General features: G+C 44.3%; 1 protein-coding gene and 1 pseudogene across 3 annotated transcripts in view; both read left to right on the forward strand.

Moving 5' to 3' along the window:
- Positions 1-910, forward strand: LOC126691514 (uncharacterized; annotated as a pseudogene).
- A 16,183-nt stretch (positions 911-17,093) lies between these two features.
- The window catches only part of LOC126693699 (F-box protein CPR1-like), a 46,744-nt gene continuing 44,143 nt past the window's right edge, over positions 17,094-19,694 (forward strand). The window contains exon 1 of one of the 3 annotated variants that reach the window (XM_050389829.1): positions 17,094-18,135. In XM_050389829.1, coding sequence (XP_050245786.1) covers positions 17,193-18,135 — 943 coding nt within the window. In that variant the 5' untranslated portion in view covers positions 17,094-17,192. Of the gene's footprint in view, positions 18,380-19,694 lie in introns of all 3 variants that reach the window. The other 2 variants (XM_050389836.1, XM_050389830.1) reach the window with 2 other exon arrangements.

The following is a 19,694-nucleotide window of genomic DNA, read 5'->3' on the forward strand; positions in this document are numbered from 1 at the left end:
CTCCTGAAGTACTGGAACTCCACCAAGAAGAGCTCATTATCGTTAAGCAAAATTGGATGGATCTTCTCAATTGTGTTATTCGCTTTAATCCACCTCCTCGACAATTGTGTTGGGTTAAATCTCTTATCCTAGGATGATGGCCTTGTTGTCTCCGAATTTTAAAAGAATGCAGCTTTACAACAGAAGAAAGAAGACATGAAATATGGTTGCTTAGCCTTTCTGATTGGATTCAGAAGAGGTTTTGGGTTGAAAAAGAAAATGCATGGAGGTTGAAAGAGTGGCAAATGCCCCCTTCTACTTCTCTGGATTCTGATGTCTCCCCTTTGGATCTCGACACAGATGTATGCAAGAAGAGGATTGGAGTGTTTCATGAGCTTCTTCACTTTACCGCATAATTGAAAAATGAGTGTATGAATGTGAGCAACCTCCATAAGCCTTTGGCCCTGCCCCAGAAGTTTGCTTAAGTGTTTGAATGACAATCTGCTATATTTAGCATCTCTAAGAACGACACTCAAGACAGTTTTTTAAGGGAAGCCTACGACCATCAGAAACTCTTGCAGAGATATATACCCCTTGTAGAAATCAGGGAAATATATGCAAGCCATGTTGGGCAAGGGGTACTGGATAGGAGTAGGGGTTTGTCCAGGAAAAGTGCAGGCGCTGGTCTAGAAAAGGATTAATTAAATTATTTTTATGATGATGAAATCAGTGATAATCAATGTTATATTTGAAGAGGAGTCAAACTGTAATTTGCTTTTTGAATATGATTTAGATGACCCTATAAATGATCCTTGCTGAGTTCTGCCATTACATTTAGTGCCAACGAATTGTAAGGGGATTTTGAAATTATGTAAAGAACCAAGTGACCACACATCTTGTCCAGATACTGTGTAAAATCATCAATGGAATCTCTGAGCAATTTCTTTTTCCCATGTAGCACTTCATTAAAGATAATAATTATCAGTAATCTTATTATTCCAAATCTAATTGAAATCTCTGTAGTCCGTACCAAGTTGGGTGTTATACACATATTATCTGTCTATTCTCTTGATTATCATGATAATTATCATGACCTTTGTTGAGTTTTTGCCAGTACATTTAGTGCCAACGAATTATTAGGAGATTTTGAAATTATGTAAAGCACCAAGTAAGTGACCACATATATTGTCAGTGTATGAAATTGTCAATGCAATCTGTGAGCAATTATCTGCTCCCATGCAGCACCTCGTTAAAGATGATAATTATCATTAATCCTATTATTTGAAATCTAATTGAATTCTGTGTACCATGTTGAGAGTTATATGCATATTCTCTTGAATCTTGACTCTTTTGGGGCAGGGAGGGGGCATATAGAAGATGAATGTCTCGTTTGGTTGTTAAAGTAAAAAAGGATTGCTCTGAAATATTGGATGTTGAGCCACTCATGTCTGACCTGGGATGATTAGAAATAGAAATCTACTCTGAGTATTATTGTTTCACAGAAATCTTGTATGATCCACAGAAGCCATTGGCATGAACTTGACATTGGGAAACTTCTGTTAGAGGACCAGTAGCATAAAGAAAAATCGTCATGTCAAATAATTGTTCACACAAGTTAATCAAAATTTGGAGTTTCAAATCATCTTCATAATCAGCTTGCATATTTTAAGGAATTTTGACATAAGACATTACATTGCAGTATCCAGCAGCATAAATCATAGCAAATACCACTAATTTGCAGACATCTAATCTAAGCATAGCAAAAATACCAGTAATTTTCAGAAATCTAACATATTTTTGGGTAACTAATGAGTCTGGTCATTGTGAAGCACACTGCACCTTGAGTAGAAATCTAGAGGTCCAAATTGGCATCTCCCTCCTCTTATATATTGTAATTTTTGGAGCATGTTATCATTCTAAACTTGATTCTCGTTTGTGTTATTGAATATTACAGTAACATTCTTGGTTTTCTTCTTCCGATGTTGTTGAGCTGATTATTTGTCTGATTATTTGTACTTGGTTTCAAAGATGTTTGTTCACTTTACTACATATTGGAGCATAAATATAGTAAGTTTGGATAGCTGCCCTAATGCGCTCTCTAGCTTTGCTTTCCTCTGTTTCATCTAGTTATTTACTTTTCTGCCTGTCAATTGCTTATTTTTTTTAAAAAAAATATATCTTCTCTTCGTTGTTTTCTGCTCTCTCAGTTAGTGATTCTCAAACCAGTGCTACATACCCAATAAATACACTTTTGAGATTTTTAGCCCCCCATTTTTTTTATGAATGTGTCTCGTATAATCACTCATGATAATAACAACAGCCATTACTTTCACCGAAAAAAAAAAACAACAGCCATTACTTTTTCAACATGGTAAGACTAAAACGTATTGATTGGTAGGAAACAAAGGTCTTTTGAGTGTCCTCTATCAATCAAGATTAGCTATCAGAGGATGCAAAATTGCAGCGAAAGTAACTTTATTTGTGTGCATGTGTCCCCATTTATATATCTACTTTGAAAATAACAAGAATACCGATTAAAATGTGAAGCCTCTAAGCCAATAATTGGCATGCACCTTCTCTCACCTTGCAAGTACTAGGTGGGGGGTCAGGTCCTGGGTTCATGACGAAGGGGGTGCTGGGTGCATGTGTACAATTTCTCCTATTTGTCTTATTCTTATCTACTATGCAGATACTTCACTTGATTGCTTGGGAAGATTAATCATTATTACATAACAGCCCCTACCCCCTTTGCTCTTTTTATCAATGGTTAATAAAGTTCTAAGACATTGCAATGTGATGGTTATTGACGTACCTGAAAGCATGTATGAGATACTTGATACTATCTTTTCAGTCTCTGCTAACCATATAAACACCATAAAGCTTTATATCCCTACTATGCGGGATTGACTTACACCAATCCTATTTCATCGTTCAGCTTTAGACTTTAGTTGAATCATAAGCTCTTCTTTTTTTATAACCGAAATGACCTATGCTTGTTTTGGCTTGCTGTAGTTCCTTCCACTTGAATTGTACAGCTCCTTGGCTACACTTTACCAGAAAATCTCAAAGGCCTTTGTATTTTGTGTTTCCTTTTTCCTTTTGAGTGGTATGTGGTGTTTATTTCATGTATCATGCTAAACAAATTGTGATTCAGAATTTCAGACATTGACACTTGTACTTGTGTTCTTTTTTTCAAAGGATGATCCACAAACACTTTATGCTGAATGGGGCAATATTAAGTCCCATGGTTTCAGATTTTACTTGCATGATTTACAACCATAGGTTATTTGGCACAAATCAGATAATACCATGCTAATCAGTTTGTGATAAGGTGCATCAGAATACCCAAAAAAAAAAGTGATTTTACAATATTAAGATAATGGCCTATCTTTCTAGTTCATCTTAGTTGCTCTCGATTCAGAGAGTTGGTAAAGATGTTGCTAGTCATTTGAACAAAATTTAAACCATATAAAGTCTTGATTATATTTTTATTCCTAAAATATACATAATGTTACACACACTGACAAAAAATATAACTTAAATAGATAGATGAGGGACAATAAAATTTTCAAGAATGGAAATACATCCAAGCCTTTGTCCCTCAATTTTTTTTTTTAGGTCAGTTATAAATCCTTAACAAATTATTTAAGATTTGTCACAAGAACAAAAATAGAACCTTTTAAACTTTGAGTACAAAAGTAGAATATAGATAATATTTCAAAACCAAAAAGCATATTTTTGTCAAAATTATCTATTAACCATGGGTTTAAATCCTCTCCATTCATATTTTTTTTCATAGCTAGAATTAGACAAGTAAATAAATATTTTTTCATATTTTGTCAAAATTTTGTTTTTATTATATTTTGCATTTTTTTAAGATGGATTGTAATCCTTTGTAAATAAATAAAAGGTCTCTCTTAGACTCTTTACTCACTCGCTTTCACCATCATCTCTCTCTCACAACAGCAAAAAAATCCGGCGACTTTAGCACCAACTCATATCTACTTCTATTCTTTGTGTTCTTTCAGTGTTCCTACAAACCAAGGATATTTTTGCAAAATAACACTTGTAAGGACAGGTTTTGGGTCCTAGGTGCAAAAGGTAAAATTGATCTAGACCCAAAGAGCTCAATACAATGAATTTGTAAGGAGTGGACCAGAAAACTTAGTTCTAATGAGTTAGGCAACAATTATAGTGGATCCAAATGACAATAGAGTAAAGACAGACTGGTTTTTCTAAATAAAATCGTCTTCGGCACAATCCAAGGAGATCAGTCCTTATATATATATATATATATATATATATATATCTCTTGAACTTGATTTATAAGCACAGTTCTTGTTGTTACAGTGTTTTACTCTTAATTCTCTAATCTCTTTCCCTCAGGGTCTCCTTTCTTTTTATACTCTCTTCTTATTTCATCTTCACCCTCCATGTGTAGATCAGGTTACTGGTGTTGATCTTTGTCCCATCAGCACCTTCCTAAAGTCTTTGGGAATAGTTGTAAGACTGAAAATTAATACTCAGGTATCACTTCCTCATTAATACGGCCAGAGAGTTAGCTACAGAGTATTAAATGTGGTGGTAGCAGCTTTCTCTTAGATATTTCGTAGTTCTCCTTTATCCTGTACCTTCATGATGTGTATCCTTATCAAGAGAACCTCCTAGAACGCTGCCCTAGATGGCAGACCACACCTTCGAACCTCTGCTTTGCTCAACCGAGGTAATCCTGCTCGGACCACCTTCTTGGACTCTTATGACTAAACCCCATCTCTTCATTCACTAATGCGGACTTCCATAACAGCTTTTACCCGTCTTCGAACTACTAGGCGTCCTCAGACCGGGCCCTCGGCCCAATATATACAACTGGGCCTATCATCCCTACAACACTAATTTTCAAACAATTTTGTTAATTAGCAATGTTTCCAAGCTATTTAGCAAACTAATATCTCGAGTCTCTTCGACTCAAATTCACAAAAGCAACTTAAGCCTAACAGACTCGAATTTCACATTTTGGTAGTGGAAATCGAGTCTCATAAACTCAAGTTCCTTAAAAGAAACCTAGAAAATTATTTGTAAGAACCAAGTACAAGAATTCTGGGCCTTAGATCACTTGGGCTCACAATTTATTTGTAGTGGGTTTAAGGATTTCCTACAATGGGTCGTTCTCGGCAGAGAGACTCAAAGCAACACTCAGTTGATACTCTCTCCTTGACTATTTTCTCTCAATTTTTCTGAACCCCTTCTTCTCCCAACTTTCTTCTATTTATAGCCAAGGTTAGTGGGGAGATCATGATTACAGTCACCGTTAGTGCTATTGAAGGTCCAGTATTATTTGGTTAAAGTGGTTGTTTAGGTGAAAGGGCGGTGCAGCATTTATGATCTTGGAACTTGGCTCCATTTTCACCGATTATGTTCGGCAACTCACGTTCCCGTGCATATCATGACCTTCCCGGATATGACTCATGCGCTCTACCGGGAAAGATTAACCGGTCAACCCCGGGAACTTAATACCCAAAACTTGTTTTTGCTCTAAGGCAGTTTCAAGAAGGGCATAAGGTAACTGGAACTCTCTGCTGGGCCCGCGCCCAAGGCCGATATGGGCTTGGGCCCGGGGCCTTGATGGGTCTGGGCCCAAGGCCAGTATGGGCTTTGGGAGCTCGGTGCCGTACAATAGCCCCCCCTTGATTCATACTCGGTCGCCGAGGAGAATCAAGGAGCTGCCTGGGCCTTTTGACCTCGGGAACCTTCTAGTCTGGGACTTCTGGCTGTCACTTCTCATTAATAGTCATCTCAAAAGACGCACCGTTTCGCGGCGCCAGGCGCAGTCGTCATTATTGCCTGACGGTTCGTGAACCGAAGCGGCGCGCAAATCGGTTACGCTTGGCATTGGTTGGGTCGCTCTAGGCTGTGCCCATTTATTGCTTGATTAAGCGTTTCTTCTTTCCCCATTTCTTCTGGCTCTATAAATAGTCCTTCTCCAAACATCATTCCATTTTTCCTTCGCCTCTGATCTTTAGTGCCTACTCTCTGCCGACCACATTTTTGTGCGCTTGCTTGCTCAGCGTTCTTTTCCTCCTTAGAACCCAAAGTAAGTCTTTCTTCCCCTTCCTGTTCCTTCAGCTTTGTTTCTTTGAGTTCATTCTTGTAGTTTTAGGCTTTATAGATGGGTTATTCTTACCTTCTAGATACCCCGACTGCTTTGGCCACCTTTAGGAGTAAATTTAGTATTCCCAATGACGTGGACGTGGCTTACTGCCATGAGAGTGATATGGAACTCCACCGAGGGCAGGGTACAGCCTTCTTTCCTTTGATGTCCATTTTAGAAGGTGGGGTTAGGTTCCTGGTAGATCCCCTCCTGATAAGCACACTCACCTACTATGGGCTGTGCCCCGACCAGCTTCCCCCCAATTTTTACCGGGTAGTTAGTTATGTCGGCCAGTTAAACCATACCTTTGACTTACAATTAGACCACCATGATATTAACCAAATGTACAGCCTCTGTGGGAGCAAATCCACAAATTATTACTTAAAGACGAGGGATGCTCGGGTACGGCTGATATCGTGCCTACCCGATTCGAACAGGAACTCCGCCGGGGAGTTCGTCAGGGTGCGCGGCAATTGGTTTGCCGGGGAGATCCCTTGCCCCCTCACACGGCGTGAAGTGGGTTCGTACCATCCCCTTCTTATAATTGTTTGAGTAAAAGAAATTTTTTATTGTTAAAAGCTAATGCGTTATCTGTTCTTTTGCAGACGGCAAAGTGTTTGTTCAGGACCTCAGAGCCGTCCACATCAGGGACTTAAACTTCGTCCTCCGTTCCGAGATCTACGTGCATTGGGACGGGCAACTCCGGGCCTCACACCTGATTCTTGGCGTGGAACCGGTTTACTCTACTTGGCAGCCTTTCAAGCAGGCGTTGATAGTTGACAGCCCCCTGCTATCGTACATAGACGTCCGGTACGTGAATTTCTTGCCGCCGAAGCTTACAACCGGGGAAGCGAGGGAATTTGGTCGGCGGTTCACTGCCGCGGATGAACTAATTCCCCTGCGAGACGATTCCGCGGAACAGGTATCTCGGCGCCTTAGAGAGAGAGCTCACAAAGCCATACAACAAGGGGACCAAGCCCAAGAGCAGCCCCATCCCGAGGATCCACCCACCGAGCATCAACAACAAGTGACAGACGCGGCTAACTTGCTAGCTGAAGCGATCCAGCCCGGTGCAAGAATGGTGGCAAGGAGAGTAATGACCCTTGACAGGTTCGTGCCTGGTGCCCGGCCGACCAACCAGCCCCCGCCTACTCAGGGTCGGGGTCCAGTTTCTCAACCTCCTCCCCCCTCGCAGTCCGGACGTGCCCGGAAGAAACAGAAAGTAACCGAGCAACATTCCACGGGCCCGGGGGATGCCGCTGTCCAGACTCCTCCCCGACCAACAGGGGGAATTGTTATCCGCGAGCCGCCAACCGAAGCCGGCACGGGGGGCACGTCCTCCTCCCAAGTGGCTCCAGCGTGGGAGCCAAAGTTTCTTCTAGACGGCAAGCCATTGCCATCGACGGCCTCTATTCGGATGTGGGATAAGGGCGAGGGCAGCCGTATTGCCCAAACCTTGGCCGGTGCTCTCCAACTTCCCGAGGATGTGCACGCCTTTGATGATGGGTCCGAGGAGTCCGTGGGGCGCCGGTTAGAGTGGCACGCCATTGCGGTAATTCTTTTGTCTATTTGCTCCATGTAGATTTCCTTTTGTCACTTTTCTAACCTTCGTGCTTGCTAGGCCGCTCAACTGGCTCACATTGTGGCTGCCCGGGTACGGGAGCTTGATGAGGAAAATGAGCGCGAGAAGGGGGCGCGGGAGTCAGCAGTAAAAACGGCTAAGGAAAAGGCAAAGATTGCTGAGGCTGCCGAGAAGAAGGCTGCTGCCGTGGAGAAGTTCCGAGCATCGGCTGAAAAGAGGTGTGCAGACCTCCTGGCCAGGCAAAATGAGACGGAACTCAAACTAGCCAAAGCCCTCAGCCTCAACACTTCCCATTCCGACGAGATAGCTGATCTCAGGGCAGGCTTGGCGGCCGCGGAGCAAAAGTGGCATGACATAGGCTTTGCCGACGCCGAGAACTCCGCAGAGCCGGTGGTGGCTCGGGCTCGGCATATGGGTTTCGAGGCCGGGTGGTTTGCTGCTCTTCAGGCAATGGGCGTTCCTGAAGACTCGCCGCTGAGAGACCCCGGCCAGATTCCATTTCCGAACCCTGTACCTGCCGTCCAGAACGCCCCGGCTGCTTTTGATGAGGAGGAGATGGCCAGTATGAGGGAGTTGGTCGAGCCAATCGACTCTCATGCCGAGCCCGAGGATATGGAGGCCACAAGCATACCTACCGTGCAGGAGCTTCTTAGTGAGGGCCAGCCTTTTCCTCTGACCGTCCAGCAGGAAGTGCCAACACCGACTCAACCTCCCAGCTGATTTTATTTTTACTTGTTAGCTTATTTTTATTTTGTTTTTATTTGCCTATGTCACCGGGATGTGGTGATTGAACAATTGCTTTAGTTTGTCGGTTTTATTTGCCCATGTCACCGGGATGTGGTGATTGAACAATTGCTTTTACCTGTTTAATTAGTAGTCCATTTTCTGCTTCCGTTCCAATTTGTTGAATGAAATTATCTTTGTTTTGTGTTTTGCTTGAATTATACCAGTGCTATGGCCGCTTAATAGAATGGTACCCCCGAAAACCTGTTGTGCGGCGCTGTGGGAAATTTGAGAGCGCTATTGGACTTAGTTTTTGCAAAAAAGGGTTAGGTTTTTATCAGGATTTGGTTTAACCGAGGATTGTGCTTTCGTCCTTATAGATTTGATTGTAAGGTTCTCACCTGTTCGGCGATATTGATCGAGCCAAGGATCAGTTTTCTTTCCTTAAGATTTACTCGTAAGGTTTTCACCTGCTCGGTGACATTGATCGAGCCGAGGGTCAGGTTTCTGTCCTTAGATTTTATTCGTAAGGTTTTCACCTGCTCGGCGATGTTGATCGAACCGAGGGTTAGGTTTCTGTCCTTAGGATTTATTCGTAAGGTTTTCACCTGCTCGGCGATGTTGATCGAGCCGAGGGTCAGGTTTCTGTCCTTAGGATTTATTCGTAAGGTTTTCACCTGCTCGGCGATGTTGATCGAGCCGAGGGTCAGGTTTCTGTCCTTAGGATTTATTTGTTAGGTTTTCACCTGCTCGGCGATATTGATCAAGCCGAGGGTCAGGTTTCTGTCCTTAGGATTTATTCGTAAGGTTTTCACCTGCTCGGCGATGTTGATCGAGCCGAGGGTCAGGTTTCTGTCCTTAGGATTTATTTGTAAGGTTTTCACCTGCTCAGCGATATTGATCGAGCCGAGGGTCAGGTTTCTGTCCTTAGGATTTATTCGTAAGGTTTTCACCTGCTCGGCGATGTTGATCGAGCCGAGGGTCAGGTTTCTGTCCTTAGGATTTATTCGTAAGGTTTTCACCTGCTCGGCGATGTTGATCGAGCCGAGGGTCAGGTTTCTGTCCTTAGGCTTTATTGGCGATTCTCTTGGTGTGGTTACAGGGTCAAAAAACAGCACAGACAAAAAAAGTTCATCATGCTCTTAATCTTAATAGAATACAAGTTTTGGCTTACATCGATGGTTACGCGTAGAATTTCTTCAGGTTGTTGGCGTTCCATGGTCGGGGGAGCGGCCTCTCGTCCAGGTCCTCCAAGTGGTAGGCCCCTGCACCTGCGACGGCTGTGACTCTGTATGGTCCCTCCCAACTCTGAGCAAGCTTCCCTGCAGCCATGTCCCGCATGTGCCCCACTACCCTTCTTAACACTAATTCCCCGGCACTGAATTCCCTGGTCTTTACATTTCGGTTGTACCTTTGCGCCAGCTTCTGCTGATACTCGGCAAGACGTACGGTCGCGGCCTCCCTGCACTCTTCTAGCCAATCCAAATGCTCCATCATAAGGTCGGCGTTCTGTACGGGGTCAAACCCGGCGACCCGTGCACTGCATAAGCTCACCTCGGTTGGTATCACTGCTTCTGCTCCGTATGCCAGAGAAAATGGGGTTTCCCCCGTGGATCTCCTGGGGGTCGTGCGGTAGGCCCATAAAACACTGGGTAGTTCTTCTGCCCATCTTCCTTTCGCTCCATCCAACCTTCTCTTGAGCCCGTTCAAAATAGTCTTGTTTACTGCTTCAGCTTGGCCGTTGCTCTGGGGGTATGCCGGGGTTGAATACTTGTTCTTGATGCCGAGCTCGCTACAAAAAGTCCGAAAAGCGTTGCTGTCGAATTGTAGCCCGTTGTCTGTCACTAGTGAATTCGGCACCCCAAACCTTGTAAGTATGTTTTTCCACACAAATTTTTTCACGTCAGTATCCCGGATATTGGCCAAGGCTTCAGCTTCAGCCCACTTTGTGAAGTAATCCACAGCCACCAGTACAAAACGGCGGTTCCCCGTTGCTTGGGGGAACGGCCCGAGGATGTCAAGCCCCCATTGTGCAAATGGCCACGGGCTGCTGATAGGATTTAGATGTCTTGCCGGCTGATAGATCATTGGGGCGTGCTTTTGACATTGCTCGCAACTCCGAACGTATTCGGCGGCGTCCTTCTGCATCTGTGGCCACCAAAACCCCTGCGTCATTGCTCTGTGTGCTAAAGATCGTCCCCCAGCATGACCGCCGCATACTCCTTCATGCAGCTCGGTTAGAAGCTCCTTGACTCTTTCAGGATGCAGGCACAAGAGGTAAGGGCCCGCGAAGGACCTTCTGTACAACTTTCGGTCCGAAAACAACCAGTACCTGGGAGCCATTCGTCGAATCTTGTTGGCCTCGGCCTCATCCTCTGGAACTTTATCTTCGGAAAGAAAGTCTATGATCGGGTTCATCCAGCATGATCCGACCACCGCCACCTGCGCGACCTCTACTCCGGCCTGGTCGAGAGCAGTCTTCACACAGATGCTTGGCTCCCTTACAAGTTCAATCGTGATAAGCCTCGGGGTGTCCTCGGTAGCAGATGAGGCTAACGTGGCAAGAGAGTCAGCATGCCTGTTTTGTGACCGGGCTACCTGGGATATCTTCACCGTTCCAAACTGACCGATAATTTGCTTTGCCGTACTTAGATAAGCTTTCATTCGGGGATCCCAAGCCTCGAAGTCCCCAGTGATCTAAAAAACAACCAGCCGAGAGTCCGAGTAGATTTCCACGTCCTTGGCGCCCAGATGCAATACTGCCCTCAGTCCGGCCAGCAGGGCTTCATATTCGGCTTCGTTGTTCGAGGCTTTGAACCCCAATCTGAAGGAGTGTTCCAGTCGCATACCTTCAGGGGTGACTATGACAATACCAGCCCCAGCCCCCATAGCATTTGATGCGCCGTCCACAAATAACCTCCATGGGCGAATCTCCGCACTACAGATTACCTTGCCTTCACTCTTAGGTGTAAATTCTGCGATGAAATCAGCGAGAACCTGCCCTTTCACCGAGCTTCTAGGTCGGTATCTTATGTCAAACGATCCCAACCGAGTCCCCCATTTAGCAATCCGTCCTGTGAAATCGGATCTTTTCAACAGTGATTGCAATGGATACTCGGTGAGGACGAACACTGTGTGTGCCTGGAAGTAGTGTGGTAACTTCCTCGTGGCGTGTACCAAGGCCAAAACCAACTTTTCAAGAGGCAGGTACCTTGTCTCGGCATCGACCAAGGTCTTGCTCACGTAATACACCGGCATTTGCACTCCCCGGTCCCTTAGTAACACAGCACTTACGGCATGATTGGTGACTGCAAAGTACATAAACAGATCCTCCCCAGGCTCCGGGGCCGTCAACCTCGGCGCCTTTGCCAAATATTCCTTTAGTTCTCGAAAAGCTTTATCGCAGCTCTCGTCCCACTGAAACCCCTTCCACTTCTTCAGAAGTTGATAGAATGGCCGGCAGCGATCGGCAAACTTGGAGATGAATCGGTTCAGGGCGGCCAACATCCCGGTGAGCACTTGCACCTTCTTAGGATTGCTCGGTGGTTTGAGGCGATTGACGGCCTCTATTTGGTCGAGGTTAGCCTCTATTCCCCGAGTGGAGATCAGATAACCCAGGAACTTGCCAGCCCCCACTCCGAAAGTGCACTTTTCGGCATTGAGGCGCAGCCTGTGTCGCCGTAGTATCTCGAATACTCCCCGAAGGTCTTCAGTATGCAGCGACTCTTTTCTGCTTTTTACTACCATGTCGTCGATATAAACTTCAACCGTGCACCCAATTTTTTCCCGAAACATCCTTGTCATCATACGCTGGTAGGTGGCCCCGGCATTCTTCAATCCAAACGGCATTACCTCGTAGTGATAGTTTGCGTTCGGGGATATAAATGCTGTCTTCTCTCGGTCCTCGGGCGCCAAGGCAATCTGGTGGTAGCCTTGGAAAGCGTCGAGGAAACTCATTCTCGGGTGCCCGTACGTGGCATCCACTAGCTGATCAATCTTGGGCATCGGGAATGGATCCTTGGGACACGCTCTGTTTAGATCGGTGAAGTCCACGCAAACTCTCCATTTCCCGCTCTTCTTCTTCACTACGACAGTGTTTGCTAGCCATCTCGGGAAGAATATTTCTTTTATGACCCCGGCTTCCTTCAGTCGCTGGACCTCCAGGTTTACTGCATCGACGTGTTCCTTTGATGCTCTTCTCGGCTTCTGCTTTTTCGGGGGAAACGATGGGTCCACATTGAGTTTGTGAACAATGAACTCAGGGTCTACGCCGGGCACTTCATACGGGTTCCACGCGAAAACATCTATGTTCTGTAACAGGAACAACAACATCTCTACCCTTTCCCGGTCATTCATGCTTGTACCTATCTGGAAGTATTTGTCACTATCTGGGAGAATTCTTACCTTCAGCATCTCCTCGGCAACGTCCGCCCCATTTTCCTAGGGTATCTGTAATTGCTATGCAGTCTCTTTCTCGGCGTGCTCAGCTTGGCCGAGCTGTTCCTTTTCCCACTGGACCGCGGCTACGAGGCATTGCTTCGCCACCTGCTGATTCCCCCTTACCTCTACAACTCCGTTCTCAGTAGGAAATTTTACTTTCACGTGAAGGGTGGACGGAACAGCCCCCATGGCGTGAATCCACGGCCTCCCCAGGATTGCGGTGTAAGGTGCGAATGATCGGACTACTATGAACGTAACTACAACTTCCTTGCCCTCCATGTCCACTGGGAGAGAGATTTGCCCCTCGGGAATCACAATTCTCCCGTCAAACGAGACCAATGGCGTGTTATACTTCGCCAAATCCTGGGTTTTTAACCCGAGCCCTTCGAAGAGGTCCGGGTACATGACGTCAGCCCCGCTACCCTGATCAATCATCACCCTCTTCACTAGGAATCCGCCTATCCGGGCTGTCACCACCAAAGCGTCGTCGTGAGGTTGGATGGTTCCTTCGAAATCATCTTCTCCGAACGAGATGTCTAGCCATCCAACTCTCTTTTGCTTCTTGGATGATTCTCCCTCCGCGCAAGCCACTGTCATCACCATCCTTGCCGCTGCTGCCCCTCTCGGTGCGGCATGAATGACGTTGATTACCCCCCGGGGTGGTGGAAGGGGATTCCTTTTCTGTTGGGCGCCCTGCTCGGTCTCCCGGTCAGTGGAATCTGCTACAAACTCTTTCAGGTGCCCTGCCTTCACTAACTGCCCGAGATGATCTTTCAACACCCTACACTGCTCGGTGGTGTGCCCCTTGTCTCTGTGATAAGTGCAGTATAGGCTTTGGTTCCTCCGAGATGGGTCGCCCCCCATTTTGTTCGGCCATCTGAAGAATGGCTCGTTCCTTATCTGTTCCAGTATCTTGTGCACAGGCTCTTTAAACAACACATTAACCCCTTCGATCTGCACCTCTGGTTCCTGCATTCTGAAGTCCCTTTTCGGCTTTGGCGGTAAGATGCTTTGCCGAGATCTCCCCGTAAAAGGGGCTTTCCCCCTGCTTTGCAGCCGGTCATCCTCCAGGCATTTGTACTCCTCTATGCGTCTCATCAGTTGCCTCATATCCTCCGGGGGTCTTCTTGTCAGCGACTCCCGCAGTTCAGAATCCTCGGGGAGCCCCATCCTGAAGGTGCTAGCCGCAATTTTCTCGTTTCCCCCACCAATCTCATTGTAGAGTTCCCAGTATCGGCTGGCATAACTCCAAAGGGTTTCCCCGACCCTCATTTTCATGGAAAGCAACGCGTCGACCGGTTGTTGCACTCGGCTGCATGTTATGAACCTGCTACCGAACTCCTGAATCAGCTCGGCGAAGCTGTGTATAGAACCTTTCCGCAACCCATTGAACCATCTCAGTGCGGTAGAGCCGAGACTAGAGGGGAATACTTTACACATCAATGCATCGTTGTGCGCATGCAACGACATCATGTGGATGTAATGACTGACATGCTCCACGGGGTCTGTCCTCCCCTCATAGGAATTGAATGGTGGACGCGTGAATCTGCTCGGCATGGGCGCCCGTTCAATCTCATCAGAGAATGGAGACCGGGCTGCCATCCGCAAGGCCCTGCTCATAGCGTCCATCGCGGCGTTGTGGTGCCGCCGCTCCTCTGGCGACTCTGACCCTTGGTTATCATATCCATGCGACCGGGAACGGTCCCGTCTACGACGCGTCTCCCGGGAGTGACGACGTGACTCTTGAGAACGTGATCGGTCTCGGTGTTGTTGTGTAACAGATCGGCTGGAACCTTCCTCGCCACGGTTCCTCCTGGGTTGGGGGTTGTGGTTCCTTTCGTGGCGCCGACCCCTTGCTTCCAGCTCCAAGTCCATTACCAATCTGCGCAACCGCTCCAGCTCCCGGTCTCTATCATCATGTTGCCGATGTGCTGAGACGTTTGAAATCGTCCGGTGTGTCTGGGCCGATCCTTCTCCCAATCCGGACCTTTCCTCTCCTCTTGGATGCTCCCTATCCTCCAGCCGCTTCTGCCTTCTCTCCCTCCACGTCGATCCCCGAGAAGATCCTGCGGAATTGCTCGGAACGTGCCCTCCTGAACGCTCCTCAGACATCTTCTTTGCTTGAGTCTCACTCGAACCACAGCTTCGTAGGAGAGCCCCACGGTGGGCGCCAATTGTAAGAACCAAGTACAAGAATTCTGGGCCTTAGATCACTTGGGCTCACAATTTATTTGTAGTGGGTTTAAGGATTTCCTACAATGGGTCGTTCTCGGCAGAGAGACTCAAAGCAACACTCAGTTGATACTCTCTCCTTGACTATTTTCTCTCAATTTTTCTGAACCCCTTCTTCTCCCAACTTTCTTCTATTTATAGCCAAGGTTAGTGGGGAGATCATGATTACAGTCACCGTTAGTGCTATTGAAGGTCCAGTATTATCTGGTTAAAGTGGTTGTTTAGGTGAAAGGGCGGTGCAGCATTTATGATCTTGGAACTTGGCTCCATTTTCACCGATTATGTTCGGCAACTCACGTTCCCGTGCATATCATGACCTTCCCGGATATGACTCATGCGCTCTACCGGGAAAGATTAACCGGTCAACCCCGGGAACTTAATACCCAAAACTTGTTTTTGCTCTAAGGCAGTTTCAAGAAGGGCATAAGGTAACTGGAACTCTCTGCTGGGCCCGCGCCCAAGGCCGATATGGGCTTGGGCCCGGGGCCTAGATAGGTCTGGGCCCAAGGCCAGTATGGGCTTTGGGAGCTCGGTGCCGTACATTATTATATATAAAAAAAATAAAAAATAAAAAATAAAAAAACTTTGACCTATTTCTTTCTTCTTTTCGATTTCTTCTCTTTGGTTTTTTCTCTATATCAAAGCCCAAATTAGGCCTCTAAGGCCGAAGCTCATCACCAAGGTTTCTGTCTTGTTCATATCTCTTGTTCCCCATCGGAGCTCACCTCCAATCAAGATTAATAGCGTTTGTTGGGTTTAGGTTTGCAGGTTCCAATCAGGATGAGGTGGTGGCATGATTGTTGGGTTTGGATTTGCAGGCGGGGCTGTAAATGAACCAAGCCATTCATAAACAGCTTAGGCTTGACTTGATAAAAAGTTCGTTCATGTTTGTTTGTTTATAAATAAGTCAAGTTTAAGCTTTAGTTCTAGGCTAGTTTAATAAACGAGCCAAGCCCAAGTAAAAAATATTGTTCATGAACAAGCTCGTGAACACCAAGGCTTGATACAAAAGTAACAAAACAAGTTGAGTCTAGGCTTATTTATGAGTTTGGAAATAAAATTGATATAAGCTTGACAAGTAAACTCATATCTTTCTAAAACTTTAATTAATTATAAGTTGAGACCACTCATCCAAACCAAATAAGCTAGATAATAAACTTGATATAGGCTTGATAATATACTTATGTTGGATCTCAAGCTCAAAAGTATGGCATCGAGCTTGAGTTTGGGCTTGATATTGAGCTCGAGTTCGACCAAGCCGAGCCAAGCTCAAGCTTAAGCTTTTATACTTTATAACGAGCTCAATCTTGAACATTATTTGTAGGCTCGTATCAAGCTCAAGCCAAGCTTAAACATTCTACTTTTGCTGTCGAGCCGAGCTTGAACATTCACTACTCAACAAAGCTCGGCTCGTTTACAGCCCTATTTGCAGGTTACGATCAGGATGAGGTAGTGGTGCAATTGTTGGGTTTGAGTTTGCAAGCTCCGATCAAGATGAGGTGGTGGCGCGATTGGCTTTATGTATTTTGTTGGGTTTGGTTTTGCTGGTGAGATGTTTGTAAGGACCTGTAAGGAAGGTTTTGATCGGATCGGTATGAAGTGGTGGAGATTTTGCTTGGATCAGATCCAATATGTGAAGAAGATCAGACATGTGAGCAGATTTGCGAGAAAGATCGAACTAGTGATGAAGGTTTTGATGGGGTTGGTTATGTAGGAATTGAAGGTTGAAGAAGGAACTAAGTTGTAAGAAACTCAAATCTCATAAGCTCGAGCTCCTCATAGAACTCGAGGTCTTTTATGCTCAATTTGCTACAATGAACTCAAGTCTAAGAAGCTCAAGATGTTAATTTGCTAAATAGTTTAGAAACATTGTTAACTAACAAAATTGTTTGAAAATGGAGGGTTATTTTGCACCAAAAAAAAAAAAAAAAAAACCCACAACATAAACACTTGTTGGGTACCGTAACTAGCTCAGTTAAATCAGTCCAGTACCGTGAACAAAAACATTTCCTTTTTACTCTCTCAACGGCTTCACCACTCCTTCCTACAGCTCTTTAAACCCTTGTCTCTCTCTTTGGGGAAGCGGCAATGTCAGACAACACAACCACCAACTTAATAATAATTCCATGGGGATCCTTACCCGATGAGATTCTTACCAATATTTTCGTATTCCTACCCATCAAATCCATAATCATCTGTACCTCAGTTTCAAAAGCATGGAAATCACTAATCAAAAACCCAACTTTCATTTCCACCCATCTCCACCACTCCCTCAACAAAAACCAAAACCTCCTCTTCTTTCGCCTCCGCTCACAGAATCAGAAAGAATTTTACGCATTGCATAACGAAGATGATGCTGATTTCACTCAACACGCCAGGTTTGATTTCCATGCTCCTGACCTTTATCCCCATAACAGACACTGCAGAGTGGTGGGTACCTGTAACGGCCTGCTCTTCCTTTCCAGTGTTTTCCACGCTGACAATAGCTTATGTCTTTGGAACCCATGTGTTGGAAAGTTACTGAAACTTCCTTCACCCAATTTCACCGACGCTACGCATGGTAGGTTCCACGCCTCTAATGGGTTTGGATTTGATCCCAAAACTAAAGATTATAAAGTGATCAGGGTTGTAACTTTGCTGGAAAGTCTTGGCCTTGAAAAGAATCGACCCCAGGTTGAGATTTACACACTCTCCACTGGTCAATGGAGAATGCTTAGGACTGATTTGGCTCCCATATGCGCTTTATTTCAGCATGACCCACAGACATTTATCAACGGGGCTCTGCATTGGGTTGCATTTAGAGTTAGAAATAATTACTTTCATAATTTTGTTCTGGTTTTCGATTTGGGTGAGGAGGCTTTCCATGAGATACTCCTGCCAGAATTTCCAGGTCATATGGGTCTGATGCCCGGTTCTGTTTCTGTATATAGGAATTCCATTGCCTTCTTTCGAAAGGATAATGACTTTCTCCATATCTGGGCGATGAAAGAGTATGGTGTTGTGTCCTCGTGGACTAAAGTTTTTAGTTTACCTCTATTTAATCTAGATTTCTTTGGTGCAAGTGATAGCATACAGAGGGCACTAGGTTTTCGAAGGAATGGTGAGGTTATATTAAAATTGGATGGAGGACGCCTCATTTCGCTGGATCTTGAGACTCGAGAGATTAAGGATCTTAGGATTATGGGATATGAGAAAACTATTGTTGATTTTTATGTGGAGAGTCTAGTTTTGCTCGACAAAGCCACCAACAGTGAAGATACATAGTGAGGAAATAGGTAAAATGCATTTCATGCCTCTTCTTTTTTCCTGGTTTTTACTTTTGTTATTTATATATACTTGGCATTGATCATATCATACATTAGATAAGAATATATACTTTTCAATATGACACTTCTATTAATTCTTCTTATGGATGATTGATTACCTTAATTAAGTGGCTTTATCTTTAGGATAAATAGCTTATAAAGGATAATTGAGTACATAGCATGTATACTTAAATTCATTGTCCACATTTCAAATTTTCTTTAAAATTAATAACTTATTACTTATATAAATAAAAAATAAAAAAAGTGGTTAGTGTTGGTTATCAACTTTGAGCAAGCCTGTTTATCAAGAGAATTTCATGTTTCCTGCCACTTTTGATTTACAATATATACATAGAAGTACTCAAATTTTCTTTGCTGGCAATTTTATTGTTACAGGTGATCCCTTTTAACTTCATGTTTTCAAACTCATACTAAATGTTCTTGTTTATTATTCATCTAATAAATTTCTCTTCTGCATTTAAAGAGCAACGTTAATTGAGAAAGCTGTTCACCTGCAAGCACTGCTTGCTTTTGGTGATTAAGAATTGAAATGACCTGTTTATACTCCTGTTCTGGAATCTTTTTTTTTTCTTTCTTTCTTTCTTTCCTTCCTGAGCATGATTTGCATTAATTTTCCCAATAAAGTAGTTATGCTTAGATGTATTTTTTTGTTGACTCCATTTCATTTCTTTTCCCTCTCTTAGTCTCTTGTGAGTTGTGAATGAGTTAGTATTTTCTATTACACAATTGTATGAAGTAGAAGCAAAATACCAAGAAAAAATAGAGGAAAACTAGGCAAATAGAAGACAGCAACTTATAACTACTATATTTGCGGGCAGCAATAGGCTGTAGGAATGGGAAGCATTTCCTTATAGACATTAGACATGCAAGTTACAGGTGGAACTCAACCCGAAATCCTAAAACTAGTCCCAAAAAATAACGACCAAGAAACTAGGCTAACAACTCTTTCATTGATTTATAATGCTGAAACCTATTTCATCTTTTAAGGTGCTAATGTTTTTACTTTATTCTTTAGGTTAAAGAAATTTAAGAAAGAAGATATTGGTGTTAAAGATTTAAGGATGGTTAAAGAGTATCTTTTTGAGAATGGTTAAAGATTTGCCTTAAGCAATTTAAGAAAGAAGATATTGGTGTTATGAATAAAAATAGTACATGAGTGATCAATTATTGTTGAGGAAGGGATAGTACCCTACAAATAAGTAACATTGAACACTCAAGAATATATGCTTTTTCTCAAGTATTACTTAGATCGTGTTGATGGATG

This window comes from Quercus robur, chromosome 7, assembly GCF_932294415.1.
Source record: "Quercus robur chromosome 7, dhQueRobu3.1, whole genome shotgun sequence".
Lineage (NCBI taxonomy): Eukaryota > Viridiplantae > Streptophyta > Magnoliopsida > Fagales > Fagaceae > Quercus > Quercus robur.